At 35.7% G+C, this 16,196-nt stretch overlaps 1 protein-coding gene across 1 annotated transcript in view; it reads right to left on the bottom strand.

Moving 5' to 3' along the window:
* Positions 1–16,196, bottom strand: part of LOC119084135 (kin of IRRE-like protein 3) — a 141,326-nt gene that overhangs the window by 66,278 nt on the left and 58,852 nt on the right. Inside the window, exon 3 of the mRNA XM_037193986.1 lies at positions 11,796–12,757. Coding sequence (XP_037049881.1) covers positions 11,796–11,847 — 52 coding nt within the window. The 5' untranslated portion in view covers positions 11,848–12,757. The remainder of the gene's footprint in view (positions 1–11,795; positions 12,758–16,196) is intronic.

Below are 16,196 nucleotides of genomic sequence, written 5' to 3'. Positions count from 1 at the left end.
AGAAAATTATCGAATTTTAAAGAGTCAAGGAAATTTTTAGATCCTAGGAAATAGTAGGAATTAAAGTGCAAATCCGCCAAAACGGAATTATTCCCGTAATTGAAGGAATTGAAAGGAATTAGAAATTGATTTGACACCCTTTTGGCCATTTATTTTTTATTTTCGAGCTTAACCGCAGACAAATTTGAATCGACATGAATCGACTGAGGGACAGGCAGTTCTAACAGCTGCAATTCACCGAATAAGTGAAACAACGACGAAAATCGACGATTTGGAAGTCCCTATAAAAATAATAAATTTTTGAACATTAATTGGAATTCCTGCTTTTTTTCTTGTATCTCAAAAAAATGTCCTACATGTCCTGCGGCAGGACACGAAGCATACATTTGGGCGTTTTTTAAACACTGAATTTTAGTTTACTTTTGACAGTATTTTTCCACCAGAATCCTTTTTCAAAAATGTCTCAATTTTTTTTATTTAATCTTACAAATACAAACTAAAAACAATCAAAAACGAGGCGCTACATTGTAGTGGTCCAGGGCGCTCAGTATGCTAGAGGCGCCTCTGGCGGGACGGGTAAAAAGTGTTCAATTTAAAATTTTGCCTGCTGTCACGGTAAGCGTTTAAATATCACTGCATAGTAAACGCAGGCAGTTGTTATTCATTTTCCGAATGTCAAAATAAGGGACCTAGCCCAGAATTATGAAAATGAACTCAATTGAACACTGAAATAAATTGAATTAATTTTATTCGCAAAAAATGAGGCTACTAGATATGTACTTCAGGCCCCTAGTAAAATCAAGTACGATTTTATCCTCAACAGATAGTGTTCTATTATGTTTGCATTTTGTATGTACATTTTGTCAAGGTTAAGCAACAGTGCAGATTATATTTTGACGAGTGCAGCGAATTATCTAATCTGGAAGTGTCTTCAATAAACATGACACATTTACATTTTGCAGCACAATAGTAATGTGGCATATCACACACACACACACAAAACTGAATAAAATTTTTAAATTTCATTTTGCATTGTGAACACAAGGCAGTAAATTTTCGCAGTAACCGTTATGACATTTTGTTATATATTGCATTTTAATGCAAAAGCAGAACATTAAAGTCGGAAAATGCATTCCGTTGGAATAATATAAGAAAATGATAAAATGAACAATGAGAATAAGTTTCATATTTCACATTTTCCATGTGGCAAAATTCTTACTTCGTAATATTGCTATTGGAATAATCAATCTACATAATAAATGCGCAAAAAGAAACGACCAATTTGAAACGTTTCACTGACGTGTGAAATTTGATCGATTTGACAAACCAATCTCTTTCACCGTGCGGGTGCATTTTTTATTTTGTGTTAAAATGGAATTCATTTCCGGTATTATGTCTTCCTTTTCCTGTTTGAACTTGGCTAATGTCGTTCATCTCGTACCGTACCGTTGGGTCTGCGATGTAGGCAACGGTGATATATCGCTGGGTCGACTTGTTTTATCGGAAGCATCGACATACTACATACATACACAACCGATGTTTACATTCCTACTTTCAGGTGAATTTAGTTTCGTTATGTTGCACACATGTTGAATTTGTTAAGTTGCAGGTTGAGATGAGGTGGATTGAATTCCATACAAATTGAACAGGTGCAACAACGTCAGTCACATGAAAACATGATGGCGACAACATTACAACAAGAATAGACCGGCTGAAGCCTGGTGAGGTCTTTTTTCTTTTCTTTTTCAATTTCTGTTTACTATCAGCTTGGTATTCATTCAACTACCACTTTAATAATTTCATCAGTCGGAGCGCATCTCTCGAACAGTTAACATCTTCGCTGATAATTATTTTGGTAGTCCAACTACCAAAAAATACCAAATTTTCAAATCGCAATGTGTGCTATGACCGATCGGTTACCAGATAACACATAAGAATGATTTGCCTGGTGTTGATTTGATCATAGTAGCATTGCAATTTACCATCGTGGTAGTCAACTACCAAATACCCGATTTATAAATAGACCAGCAGGCCGAATAATTTCATCAGTCGGAGCGCATCTCTCGAACAGTTAACATCTTCGCTGATAATTATTTTGGTGGTCCAACTACCACAAAATACCAAATTTTCAAATCACAATGTCTGCTATGAGCGATCGGTTACCAGATAACAAATAATAATGATTTGCCTGGTGTTGATTTGATCATAGTAGCATTGCCATTTACCATCGTGGTAGTCAACTACCAAATACCCGATTTATAAATAGACCAGCAGGCCCAATAATTTCATCAGTCGGTGCGCATCTCTCGAACAGTTAACATCTTCGCTGATAATTATTTTGGTGGTCCAACTACCACAAAATACCAAATTTTCAAATCGCAATGTCTGCTATGAGCGATCGGTTACCAGATAACAAATAATAATGATTTGCCTGGTGTTGATTTGATCATAGTAGCATTGCAATTCTAAGTGTCGCGTATTTGGCTGTAATAGCCATAATTATAATTTGTGACAGACACATGGACGGACGGATGGACGGACGGACAGATGAAGTGTCCACAATAGGTTCTTTTTTTAAGAAAAAAGACCTAAAAATGAGTTTACTTGTAAGTCTGGATCTGTAATTTCTCTGGTCCGCTGAGGGTTTATAAAAAAAAAACTTCCCACAAGCCTCAGTAAAAAATGTCCTAGCGAGAGAGTAATGTGCTTTTGCTCTCTGCAGGTTTCAAACAATAGAAAATGACGGAGTTTTCGTTCTTAAACCAAAGTATATAAACACTGAAGATAATGCGAACGCTTAGAGGACCAGAGTTATTCTGGATTCCTACTTCTAGGTGAATTCACGTTTGTAATGTTGTCATCATCATATTTTCATGTGACTAATGTTGTTGCACCTGCTCAGTTCATATGGAACGCACGTGACAAGACTAAATTCACCTGAAAACGGTCATAGTTCATAGTGAACCATGGGTGTTATAATAAAAAAATATTTTGAAAATGAATTTCAGGATAAATATTCGATCGTCGGCCTTCCTACATACCTATAAATTACTTCAATGGCCTCCGAGAACTATTATTAATCAAAAAAGATGTGACGATTTTGAATCATTAAGATTGATGGATCGTTACATCGAAAGTCTAATTAGATTAACGTAAAAACAACAACAAATTATGTAGAATACATCGCCGTTGTATCTTTAAGATAAAATTTAAATTTAAGAAAACTCGTACACACAACATTCAGACGTAATACAAGGTTGGACTACATCCTACCTTATTTATTATGGTAATTGCTAAGTGGATTCGATTAACACAGACTTGAGAAACTCTATGTCCGGCTAAAATAGATAGATAAAATACGACATGATTCAAAGCTCTTTTTTTAACTTACTCATCCTCAAGTAATAAAAACTCCGTCGACAACTTTTCTCCGTAAATGGTTGAGCTGTGTATTTTTTGTGTGCTTATGAAAAATTGAAGAAATTCTTGTCTTGTGCAAAAAAAAGGTCGGCTCGATATAAAAACCCTCTGCAGAAACATGTCATCGTGAGAATAAATTCTTATGTGCGAAATTTTCGAGAAAAAAAAATTTATTCTTTTCAATCCATCCCAGGCACTACATTCATAATGTGGATTTGAACAAAGCGTACTAGGCATATCAGAAGTGAGAAGTAGTAGAGGGTGATGAAGTTTATTATTGGGTGTGGAATGGGTTCTGTGTGTGTATTATATACAGGTTAGAGAAATGTGAATGCCATGTCAATTTTATACCGAATACAATACATTTCTATTTTTATTGATAGCTCCCACGCCGGATAAATGTTTTGCCCTTTCGAATTACTTATCCAATAAAAGGTGGGGAGAAATAACAAAGATTTATTGTCAAGTTTGGTTCATGCATAAGACATATACCTCTTAGCCTATATAGTCGTGACGAGATGATCCGAATACCTTTTCCCTATCTAATATGAATAAGAAAAACCGATTGCTGGAAAATTTCTACAATTTACGAGATGTAGGGTCTTTCTCCATCCACAATCCATACGTTACGTTAAATGCAATTCGAGGTGCAATTACATGTTCTGTTATTCTCAGTGAATTCTTGTGATGGTTGCCTGCAGTCTCCATACGATGGGATTTTCTCATTCAATCAACAAAATCAAGTCTGATTGCAATTTGTTCTTAAATGGAAAGTTAAACGTTAAACAATTCTGTTCCAGTGCTTGGTTGTAGACTACAACTTGTAGTGTAGATGTTGGCAGGGATAGAGAAATGATAAGATCTGTGGCGAGATAGAATCGATATGTTAATGAAATCGTCATGTGAATACAGTAAGCATGTGAATGGAGTCGACATGTGAGTAGAATCGACATATGAGCACAATAAACTCTTGCAAAGCATTGGCATGCGAATAGAATCGGCATGTGAATAAAAATAACATGTGAGAAGAATTGACTCTTGCAAAGAATCGACATGTGAATAGGAGGGAACTGACATCAGAATCTTTGACAGTCCATTCGTGAACGAACTGCGAAGTAACAGAAATTCTACAAATAATTGGTACTCATTGACAGAAAATGTATGGCCATAATGTCAATTGCTCTAACATACATTCCACTACGTCACAGCAGAGTAAAGTAAGCCAGGCAAGAGCAGTTGATTTGACGAGGGACGAGGGCATAAGTGGACCTTTGATTTTGGTGTAAAACGCTTTCTAGTCTGCCTGGTTTACTTTACTCTGCCGTGACTACGTTATCCATTTTCTGTCAAATTTTTATTTTCGCTCGATGTATAAACCAGACTTATGGCTAATTATACAGTCAGCCGTCAAATGAAATTCAGACAGAAAATGTATGGAGTATCTGTCATTATTTCAAACTAAAATATATTTGTAGCCTTTCACTATCCATTTCCGAATGTTGGCCTCCCACTAAGGGGTATTTAGCCATGAAACACCACGCGGGCAAGTGCGGGTTGATGAGTGTGGACCACATGCTTTACATGAATTCCGGATATCACGCCTACAAGTCCTATAGAAATTTTTATTTAGTTTCAATTGTGTTTCCGCCTTAAGTTAGACTCAGATTCTTGTAGACAAAAATTTAAAAAAATATTTCAAACGAAGCTACCGAAAAAAGTGACAGAAAGTCCATACATTTTCTGTCAAAATTTCATTTCAAGAAAAACTCAACCAACTTTATAGGAATGCTTACAACTGCGATTTTTTATATCAGAATTTTTCAACCCAAATAAATTGTAAATGGAAACAAAAGAAAAATCATTATTAGTTCTGATGTGGCATAATTATCTATTTATTCATGTTGAACATTATGCTACATGCTTCATCGAATGGAAAAAATGATAAAAATCGAAAAATCGAATCACAATTCATTTTTTATGCTTTCAATTATACATTAGCAAGTTTATGTCTAAATATTTACCCGAGTTTTATTTGTTCACTTCCCCTCTATATTTTCGTTCCCATTCGAATTGAATCTACAGTTATTGTATGTGTTCATCATACGCTATTTCTCGCTTTTCACAACGAGTTTAACGTCCAAGTCCAACCATATGAAAGAAAGGGCAACTTCCCTTTGCACCCATAAGAATTTGATGCCCCTGTCTACAAAAAAAAACGTTTTTTGAGTCAACCAGAACAGTTACATTTAGTGCCCATTAAAAATTTCCCTGCGGGTCAAAATACTAGAGACGGCACTGCGGTTAACCATATGGTAGTATTTAGAGCAGAACTAAAAGGGTAATAACAACCAAACTGAAATGAGAGGGGGTAACTAAGTGGTAATTTTTAAATAAAAGGAAAAAATCGATAATTTTGACAGAAAAATGTGATTGATTGTAATGGGACCCTTCCCTTTGTCTATAATTGGTTGGGAAAGCATATTTGTCGTATGCAACACGATTTTTGTAATTTATTTCAATAATGTGACCTATTCTAAATACGATTAGTCATTCACTTATATTGGCGGGGCTTAGAATCGTCAACTTATTGATAAGCGGCAACTTCATTCGAAATTTGCTTAAGCTGATTCACTCATACAAACAAAACTGGCTATGCTTGTTTGTATAATTCTAACACTACCAAGTCCATGTTCAAATGTTAGAATTTTATCCTACGCGCAAAAGTCCATGTTCAAATTTAACAATTTCTATATAGGTGTTATTGTGTGAATTTTTGCTCTCGATTTTTACTCTTATTTTGGTGCTACGTTTTTTGGGAATGTTTCAGAGTAGCTTTCTTTGACGCCCGATTTTCCATCAGCAGATGGCAATTGCTTACGTAAACTTTCTAACGCTACAGTACAGTTCAATTGCGTGTCCAGTCAAATCCTTATGAACACTTAAAACCAGTTTTATTTGTATAAGTGAATCAGCTGAAGCAAATTTCGACTGAATTTTGACGGCGTTTTTTTGTAGGAGGTGACTTATTTCGTCGCTAACAGTAGCTTGTCTTTTTCGTATCTAGTGAATCAGGTTTTTGTGTAAAAGTCATATTAGACATTTTGCGGTGCCCTCAACGTTTTAGCCCCGTACGAAGTACTGGGGGCTTATAAGATTAATATGCCGTTTGTAACACGTCGAATTGGAAGCAGACAGTAAGGGCAAAGCATTTGGTTATGCTCATAGATGACGAATCCGCAATAAAAACAAGGCATCAGAACAGTCGGAGCGTTTGCTGCGACTTAGCCCCGTACGACCCGTAATCCTATTTCGTCCGTAACCATAATACGTCCGTAGCCGTAATACGCCCGGAACCCTAATACGTCTACAACCCTCTAATGCGTCTGTTACCAAAATGCAAGTCAAGTTGGGCATGGTCAAATTTACTGAAATTGTTCATTTTTAAAATTGCGCATAGCGCAATTACGAAAGCCCGTACGAAGTACCTCTCAAATAAAACCAACAACTTACGATATTATTTTAGAAACCCAAAATTTTTTGCCAACTTTCTATTGGGTATTCAATTATCTCTCAAATGAAAGAAAAACTAGCAAAATCGGATGAGATTTACTCGATTTATGTGCAAGAAGCCCAAGAAGTCCAAGAGACCAAATTTGAAACTTTTTTCGCTACGTTCTTTTCGGTATTCAATTATCTCTCATACGAAACAAAAACTAGCAAAATCGGATGAGATTTACTCGACTTATGTGCAAAAAACACTTAGGGCCGAGTAGCGGCCTTAGTCCAAGGGACCAAATTTCAAACTTTTTTCGCCACGTTCTTTTCAGTATTCAATTGCCTTCCATAAAAAGCTAAAACTAGCAAAATTGGATGAGATTTACTCGATCTATGTGCAAAAAGCACTTAGGGCCGAGTAGCGGCCTTAGTCCAAAAGCCCAAATTTGAAACTTTTTTGCCATCATTCTATTCGGCATTCAATTATCTCTCAAATGAAACAAAAACTAGCAAAATCGGATGAGATTTACTCGATTTATGTGCAAAAAACACTTAGGGCCGAGAAGCGGCCTTAGTCCAAGGGACCAAATTTGAAACTTTTTTCGCCACGTTCTTTTCGGTATTCAATTACCTTCTATAAAAAGCTAAAACTAGCAAAATCGGATGAGATTTACTCGATTTATGTGCAAAAAGCACTTAGGGCCGAGTAGCGGCCCTAGTCCAAGAGACCAAATTTGAAACTTTTTTCGCTACGTTCTTTTCGGTATTCAATTATCTCTCATACGAAACAAAAACTAGCAAAATCGGATGAGATTTACTCGATTTATGTGCAAAAAACACTTAGGGCCGAGTAGCGGCCTTAGTCCAAGGGCCCAAATTTGAAACTTTTTTCTCCACGTTATTTTCGGTATTCAATTACCTTCCATAAAAAACTAAATCTAGCAAAATCGGATGAGATTTACTCGATTTATGAACAAAAAACACTTAGGGCCGAGTAACGACCTTTGAGCCCTCGCAACAAGCCCGGGTTGCATCCTACCCAAAAACAATGTTCAGCAACTTTGTTCTACTCGTCAATACCTTTCATTTGACATATTACAAGCAGCTATGGCGTGCGTATTTCGGTAGATATCGTCGAAAGACTGAAAAACACCTATAGGGCCCTATCTCTGGAAGGGCCGACCCTACCATGCCCATTTTCGAACTTGACCTTACTTTTGTCGATACCAATCGGGGAAAAAAAGAATTTTGAAAAAAGGTTGTGATTTGCTCCAGCTAGAGGGGTCACGGACGGACGGACGGACGGACGGACGGACGGACGGACGGACGGACGGACGGACGGACGGACGGACATTTTTTTTATTGCGGATTCGTCATCTATGAATATAACCAAATGCTTTGCCCTTACTGGCTGCTTCCAATTCGACGTGTTACAAACGGCATATTAATCTTATAAGCCCCCAGTACTTCGTACGGGGCTAAAAATGTCCGTCCGTCCGTGACCCCTCTAGCTTGAGTAAATCACAACCTTTTTTCAAAATTCTTTTTTTCCCCGATTGGTATCGACAAAAGTAAGGTCAAGTTCGAAAATGGGCATGGTAGGGTCGGCCCCTCCAGAGCTAGGGCCCTATAGGTGTTTTTCAGTCTTTCGACGATATCTACCGAAATACGCACGCAATAGCTGCTTGTCATATATCAAATGAAAGGTATTGACGAGTAGAACAAAGTTGCTGAACATTGTTTTTGGGTAAGATGCAACGTGGGCTTGTTGGGAGGGCTCAAAGGTCGTTACTCGGCCCTAAGTGTTTTTTGCACATAAATCGAGTAAATCTCATCCGATTTTGCTAGTTTTAGTTTTTTATGGAAGGTAATTGAATACCGAAAAGAACGTGGCGAAAAAAGTTTCAAATTTGGGCCCTTGGACTAAGGCCGCTACTCGGCCCTAAGTGTTTTTTGCACATAAATCGAGTAAATCTCATCCGATTTTGCTAGTTTTTGTTTCATTTGAGAGATAATTGAATGCCGAATAGAATGATGGCGAAAAAAGTTTCAAATTTGGGCCCTTGGACTAAGGCCGCTACTCGGCCCTAAGTGTTTTTTGCACATAAATCGAGTAAATCTCATCCGATTTTGCTAGTTTTTGTTTCATTTGAGAGATAATTGAATGCCGAATAGAATGATGGCGAAAAAAGTTTCAAATTTGGGCCCTTGGACTAAGGCCGCTACTCGGCCCTAAGTGTTTTTTGCACATAAATCGAGTAAATCTCATCCGATTTTGCTAGATTTAGTTTTTTATGGAAGGTATTTGAATACCGAAAAGAACGTGGCGAAAAAAGTTTCAAATTTGGGCCCTTGGATTAAGGCCGTTACTCGGCCCTAAGTGTTTTTTGCACATAAATCGAGTAAATCTCAACCGATTTTGCTAGTTTTTGTTTCATTTGAGAGGTAATTGAATACCCAATGGAAAGTTGGCAAAAAATTTTGGGTTTCTAAAATAATGTCGTAAATTGTTGGTTTTATTTGAAAGGTACTTCGTACGGGCTTTCGTAATTGCGCTATGCGCAATTTTAAAAATGAACAGTTTCAGTAAATTTGACAATGCCCAACTTGACTTGCATTTTGGTAACAGACGCATTAGAGGGTTGTAGACGTATTAGGGTTCCGGGCTTATTAGGGCTACGGACGTATTATGGTTGCGGACGAAATAGGATTACGGGTTGTACGGGGCTAAGTCGCAGCAAACGCTCCGACTGTTCTGATGCCTTGTTTTTTTAATTTCTTTAAAGTTTGCAGGTTTAGTGATTAATTTAAATTTCATTTCAATTGTGATTCGCTAAACTCGTTCGTGTGCAAAATGGTATATTGGTCTTGGAGGATTGTATCAACGTAGCTGATGAGAACTGGCATTTTTGTGCTGTATATTATTGCAAAACGTCGAAAGAATGTCCCGGAAGTGGACAGCTAACAAAGTGATGCTAGTAAGCTATACTAGTAGCACAGATGATTCGTTTTTCTATCAAAATTTACGGTAGACGGTGTAAACGGTAGATTTTAAGCAATTTCGCGAATAGTAGCCCGAACGAAGTTATTTCGAAGTTGATTCAAACGGAATTTTGTCTCTTCACAATAAAATTCGAATTCCGAAGTCAAATGACTTAAAGAGTTGAAAAAAAAGTTTATTTTAGCTCGTTTCTATGAAGAGTGGAAAAAAACGTTTATTTTAGCTCGTTTCTATGAAGAGTTGAAAAAAACGTTTATTTTAGCTCGTTTCTATGAAGAGTTGAAAAAAAACGTTTATTTTAGCTCGTTTATACTAGGCCCCACCTCTTGGGTGCAGACCCCTTGACTGGCTATTTTTTTTCTATAATTCCAGTCTTAGTTTTCTAACCATTTTTAAATGAGGTGGTGTTTTTCAGATCACAAAATTAAAGTCACATGAAAAGGTGATGTCTCTTTTATTTAGGAAACAGCAGTCATTTTACTCAAATTTTCTCAAAAAGAGCTATGAGTTGAGGTCCAGCGAGCGATGTCTTACTCCTAATATGAGTCTCCTATATAGTCTACTAAAAGCGCTGAAAAGGTGACGTATTTCTTGCCTATCTCTTGAAAAAATAAAACTCGTGTGAATTACGGCCCTCGCTTCGCTCTGGCCGCAAAGTTCACACTCGTTCAAACATTTTAGGAACGAAAAAAATTCTTTTAAGAATACGATTTCACGCAAAAATGGTCGTATATCCCAGATTACTAGTTCAATTAAATTCCAATTTTTTTTTTAACCACATGAATTACGCTACTGGTCGAAATTGATTTTTGAAGCCTCTGAGAATTACTCGAGCTATCAGTTTTAATTGTTAGACCAGGAATCCAGAATTTCACAACTCGTCAAATTAGAAATTTTTCTGGAAATCCGTTGCAAAAATGTCGTGGTATAACAAGTTATATTTACAATTACTCCAAACTCACATCTCCAATATGATTCTCTGTCAATTAAAACAAAAAATTTGAAAATCGGGTAAAAATTACTCAAGTTATCGCGCGGTAACAAGAAAAAGCGTCTGTGTAGAATTTCTCCCATCTCGTTGTTCGAACATTATCCATCTGCAAACTAAGAGTCAAGAGTTTCAATCTTCGTCGATTAAGACAAAATCTTTGAAAATCGGATAAAAATTATGGAAGTTATCGCGGTAACAAGTAAAAAATTCTATTTAGAATTACTCCCATCTCATTACTCCATTATTGCCCATCTACGAACTTAACCTCATGATTTTCATTCTCCGTCGATTAAAACCAAAATTTTGAAAATCGGTAAAGAATTACTCGAGTTATCGAGTCCACAAGGAAAAGCGTCTGTGTAGAATTTCTCACATCTCGTTGTTCTAACATTATCTATCTGCAAACTCAACCTCAAGAATTTCAATCTTCGTCGAATAACACAAAAAATTTGAATATCTGATAAGAATTAGGAAAGTTATCGCGGTAACAAGGAATAAAATTCTATTGAGAATTTCTCCCATCTCATTACCCCAATATTGCCCATCTACGAACTTAGCCTCATGATTTTCATTCTCAGTCGATTAAAACCAAAATTTTGCAAATCGGTAAAGAATTACTCGAGTTATCGAGTCCACAAGTGTACGGACGTTTTCTGTATTTAACGTTTTTTGCCAATGTAGAACATTTTCAAAATATCAAAGTGAACTTAGCGTTACGGACATTTAAGAGTATTTTCTTTCATAAGACCCTGACTTTCAGTCAAGGGAATAAAAAGTTGAAAAACACGGCCGGCGCAGAGTTCAAAAATTATTACTAGAAAAATGGATTATCCGATGAAAAACTGATATTCTTCATAACATAATAATCGGTAATCATTTATCACTTACCATTTATCGTAAATAAGGCTAGGCATAATTTCAAGCTGCATTCAATTCCCATTGCGTTATTATTTGTAATTAACCATAGCTTCTTGATTTACTCCAATATAAACATAAATCACAGAACAAACACCATTTTCCATTGTTTCATCCGTTTTTATATCCTTGCTATTCCGCAGGCTTTCACATAAATTACGAATGCTTAGTTTGCGATTTGTTTTCATATTTTTTTTCTCTCTGACGTTTTATATTGCAAATATATACATGGTTAACGTATAATATACCAACAGACAGATTCACCAGTACCGCTGGTCATACACTGTATATATTACACTGAAACTGAAGAAAGAACAACGAAAAAGAAATGTAGAGCAGCTCGGAACGAAAATTACACAATATTTAAAACACAGGGCACAAACGGAATAAAATTTATTGCCTTCAGGCCCGAACCACTGGCAAAATTTATGCTTTACACACGGGATATTCTGGTATATCAGTCAGAACGTTTTTCGGCGTAAATCGAGCGAAATTCGTTTTACACAAATGGAAAAGTTTTTCGTTTCACAAGAAAAGAGAATGTCACCACAAATATATTTACTCTTCTCTGTTTACTTTTCCTTCTTTAAGTAAGTTTTTTTTTATTCATCCGGCCTCTTCCGAAACACGAACACACACACATACACAAACACAATTCTTTTCAAATTTTCTTTTTTCTACTTTTCTTTCACTTTTTGATTCCTTTTTTTCTAAAGTATTTGTTGATTTTGATTAAAAAAGTGTACATAAATAGAACATCAATGTCATTCGATGATTTATGCTATGCCCACGTCGCCATTGTGTCTCTATGCGAAGTATGGCATTATAATGTCGCGCTTTTATAAGTTATGATAAACCAGCTGAGTGTTGCTTTTCGCATACGACTGTGGAGTTAACTTATCCACTTGACGTCGTATATTATACGGCTGATCTACCTGTAACAGATAAATTTTGAATTTTAGTTATTAGATGACAATATTTTCGACGTGGATAATCTGGGCTATATTTATAAAAAAAAAGCTTCGGTAAGCTACTACGGGCTTTTGCCGGATGACATAGCGAATAGATATCGTTCAAAATGATTACTATACGAAATCTGGCTAGTCATAGTTGGCATATTGTGTATGCCAAGCGTGTGGGAAAAGTTAAGTGGGAAAGAAGTTTTTTTTTTATTATTAAAATTTATGACAAAACGAATATATTTTACATCGCAGGGCTGGTGGTTGAATAGCGGTGGGAATAATTCAGTTGATGGTAATTTTTACATGAAACTTTTATAATTATTTTTTTTTCGTACCAACGGTGGATTTTTAAAATGCAATTGCAGTTGTTGTTGTGGTGGTGCTTTATAGTTTGCAAATTTTGAATATTACATTGGTGCAACTCAAGTTGTGTTTTTAATTGGCTAGAATAGTGGGTGTAGATTAATACTGTATTGCTGCGCAATTCTCCTGAAGGCGATGTTTCAAACAAGTTAATTCCTTTTGTTTGTGTAAAGTGGTTGCACAGTAATTTGATTTGATGTTCTTTCATACTTTAAATAATAGCTTCCAAAACAGACATTTAGGGGCGGTTCTGTAAATTTTGGGAGGTTGCGCGGATTGTCCTATGAAGAGGGAACCTAGGTTTTCCTTCTGACAAAGGAAACTCACCAAATACGAGCTTAGTATGACGCGCTGAATTTTTTGTGTTGAAAATAGTGTGTCGCTCTATGTGTAATTCGACCCATTGTGAATCGTTATCATTTGAAGTACTTATGTTCATTGGTATCATTATCGTTTTTTTTTTGGTACCTAACAAATTGAGTAGCGAACCAACAACTAACACAAAACGAGAAGTTTACCTTCTCGGTACACGAACACTTAAAAAGTGTGGAATCCAAGTTAAAAATGCATCCACACTGTGGATGCATTTTTAACTCGGCCTCTGATTCAATTTAAAAAGTACGGTGCATTTGTAACACTGATAGACGGACAGTGACTAAACTTTCAAGTCAATGACTCTCATTTTAAATGGCGGTAATTGAAGTGTTTGTTTAGAGAAATCACTAACGTGACTTCATGCCTTGCCTCAAAGTATGTAAATATGACGATCTGCGAGGGGTGACGCACTTCCATTTAATCCATTTAATCCATTTAATCCATTTAATCCATTTAATCCATTAAATCCATTTAATCCATTTAATCCAAAAAAAAATTTTTAGTTTTACCGAAATAATTAGGCTACCGACCTGAAAAATTTGTAAAGTAATTGCGAAAAATAGATTTGCCCGATCCCCAGCTCGTTTAAGAACTCGTGAGGTATAGGAAAAATTTTTTTGTGAAAAATGGTATTAAATTTATTTAATCCATTTAATCCATTTAATCCACTTTACACCAAAAACTCCTAAAAGTGGATTTTTTCGCTTTTTAACATTGTAGTATGAGTTGTAGTACGTGGTTCGATCAAAATCAACAATTTTTAAGACTTTTACAGTATTTGGTAAAATGAACTTTTTTCCTATTTAATCCATTTAATCCAATTTTTATTCCATTTAATCCATTAAATCCATTTAATCCATTTAATCCATTTAATCCATTTAATACCATTTAATCCATTTAATCCATTTAATCTAGAAGTGAGTTACCCCTCGCGATCTGTGTAAATCCAGTTAATAAAATCGTTCTCGCATTCGTTTTATGCATTTGCATTAGTAAGCATTACGCACAAAAATCTAAGGCCTAACTTACGCATTTAGGTTCTTGGTCAAATCTTGCCTGGTTAACTTTACGCTGCTGTACCCAAAAACACTGTCATTTCCCAAATAATTTAGCCTTTACCTTTACGACTTTACCTAATCGTTAGAAAAATGTTTATATGAGCTATTAAGGCTTCTTACCATATTTTAGCCCAGTACTTTGTCCTGCTGTTACTTCAATTTTAATTGGCCTTTTAGTCTTGATTTCCAATAACGAAGAAAGCACTCCGTTTTCTATCCGTTTAAACAATAGAAAATAGGAGTGGCTTAGTTAAATGGCGTGGTTTTTTCGTAAGTGGAAATAATGCCTTAGATATTAGATATGTTAGATATTTCAAACGTAGTCGGCAATCAAACTGTGGCGACGCCGACGTAGAGAAAATATGTAGGAGGTGAAATTACGAGCTCTTTCTGTATTATGAGCTCTTTATTGTCTTTTCTTTTGTTCGTTCGTGTTGTATTACAGTAGGGGTTCATATTTGGTAGTTTTACCCTAGTTCAACAATATACAAAAAGTTGATGACAATGAATGAAAATTATCTTCGACTCGAACTGGAAACTTAACGCACGTCAAAACAATACATATCGCTCCACGACAGCATTACAAAGAACTTGACGCTAAACAAATCGAATTTCGAAATTATACAATTTTGCGTAAGTAATTTTAACTGATTAGATCGCAATACACACAAGCTTCCTCGTTAAATTATTGTTTGACTAAAAATCAAATAATTGAATTCGCCTCATCCATAAAGATAATCCGTAAACTTTTTTTTTCTGTTATTTAATTTGCGATGTTCAAATTTGGTTAGAGTACAATTACTCACAAAAGTCTGAATGATAAATGAGTTTATTTATAAAGTCAGAAAAGAAACGAGAAACTCTCTAAAATCGTTCCCATCATCCGTTATATCCTAATCATACAAAAACAAAACAAAATCGGAAAAGTTATGCTTTCCTGGAAATGAAGTGTTATCCGAAGTTATTGTTGATTACGAAAATAGAGCCCATACACACAGAAAAAGCAATTACTTTTCATTGGATTTCAGTCTATACCATACAATATGAACAATGACATCCATATATTATTCATTCTAGGTATATGTATTCTATGGTATTTATACAGAAAAGAGAGCAAAATGTCGAGTTACACTTACCCTAACAAAAATACTTAACAATAATAATACACCAATGATATGAAAAACGGAAATTATAATGCCACAGAAGTGAATCGTAACGGTGTATTAGCTAAAGCCTCTTACGTATAGTATTGAGAATATTCAGCCGCAATTTCAATGCCATTGATTAAACAGTACAATAGTAACAGAGAGGAGCATCAAACCGAATCGAGTCATAAAGACATACAGAGCATGGATTTTAATTAAATTATATTTTCTACGGTGAGTGCAAATTAACTTGCCGGAGCTTTTATTAGATATATGTACGCTTTCGGATGTCTTTTATATTATTATAAATTGGTAGCAGGCGCTAGGTGTTTGTGTGGTGCGATATTTCTATTATGAGGTGTCTATGTTGTTGCTATGGTTGTAGTAGGTTTGGGGGGTGAAAAAATACGGAAACCTTACTATATTGGGTCATGATTAATGGCTTTCTTAATAAATTTGACAGCAGCAAAT

The sequence above is a fragment of the Bradysia coprophila genome, unplaced genomic scaffold, assembly GCF_014529535.1.
Source record: "Bradysia coprophila strain Holo2 unplaced genomic scaffold, BU_Bcop_v1 contig_732, whole genome shotgun sequence".
NCBI classification, from domain to species: Eukaryota; Metazoa; Arthropoda; class Insecta; order Diptera; family Sciaridae; genus Bradysia; species Bradysia coprophila.
This window is presented reverse-complemented; position numbering and strand designations above follow the sequence as displayed.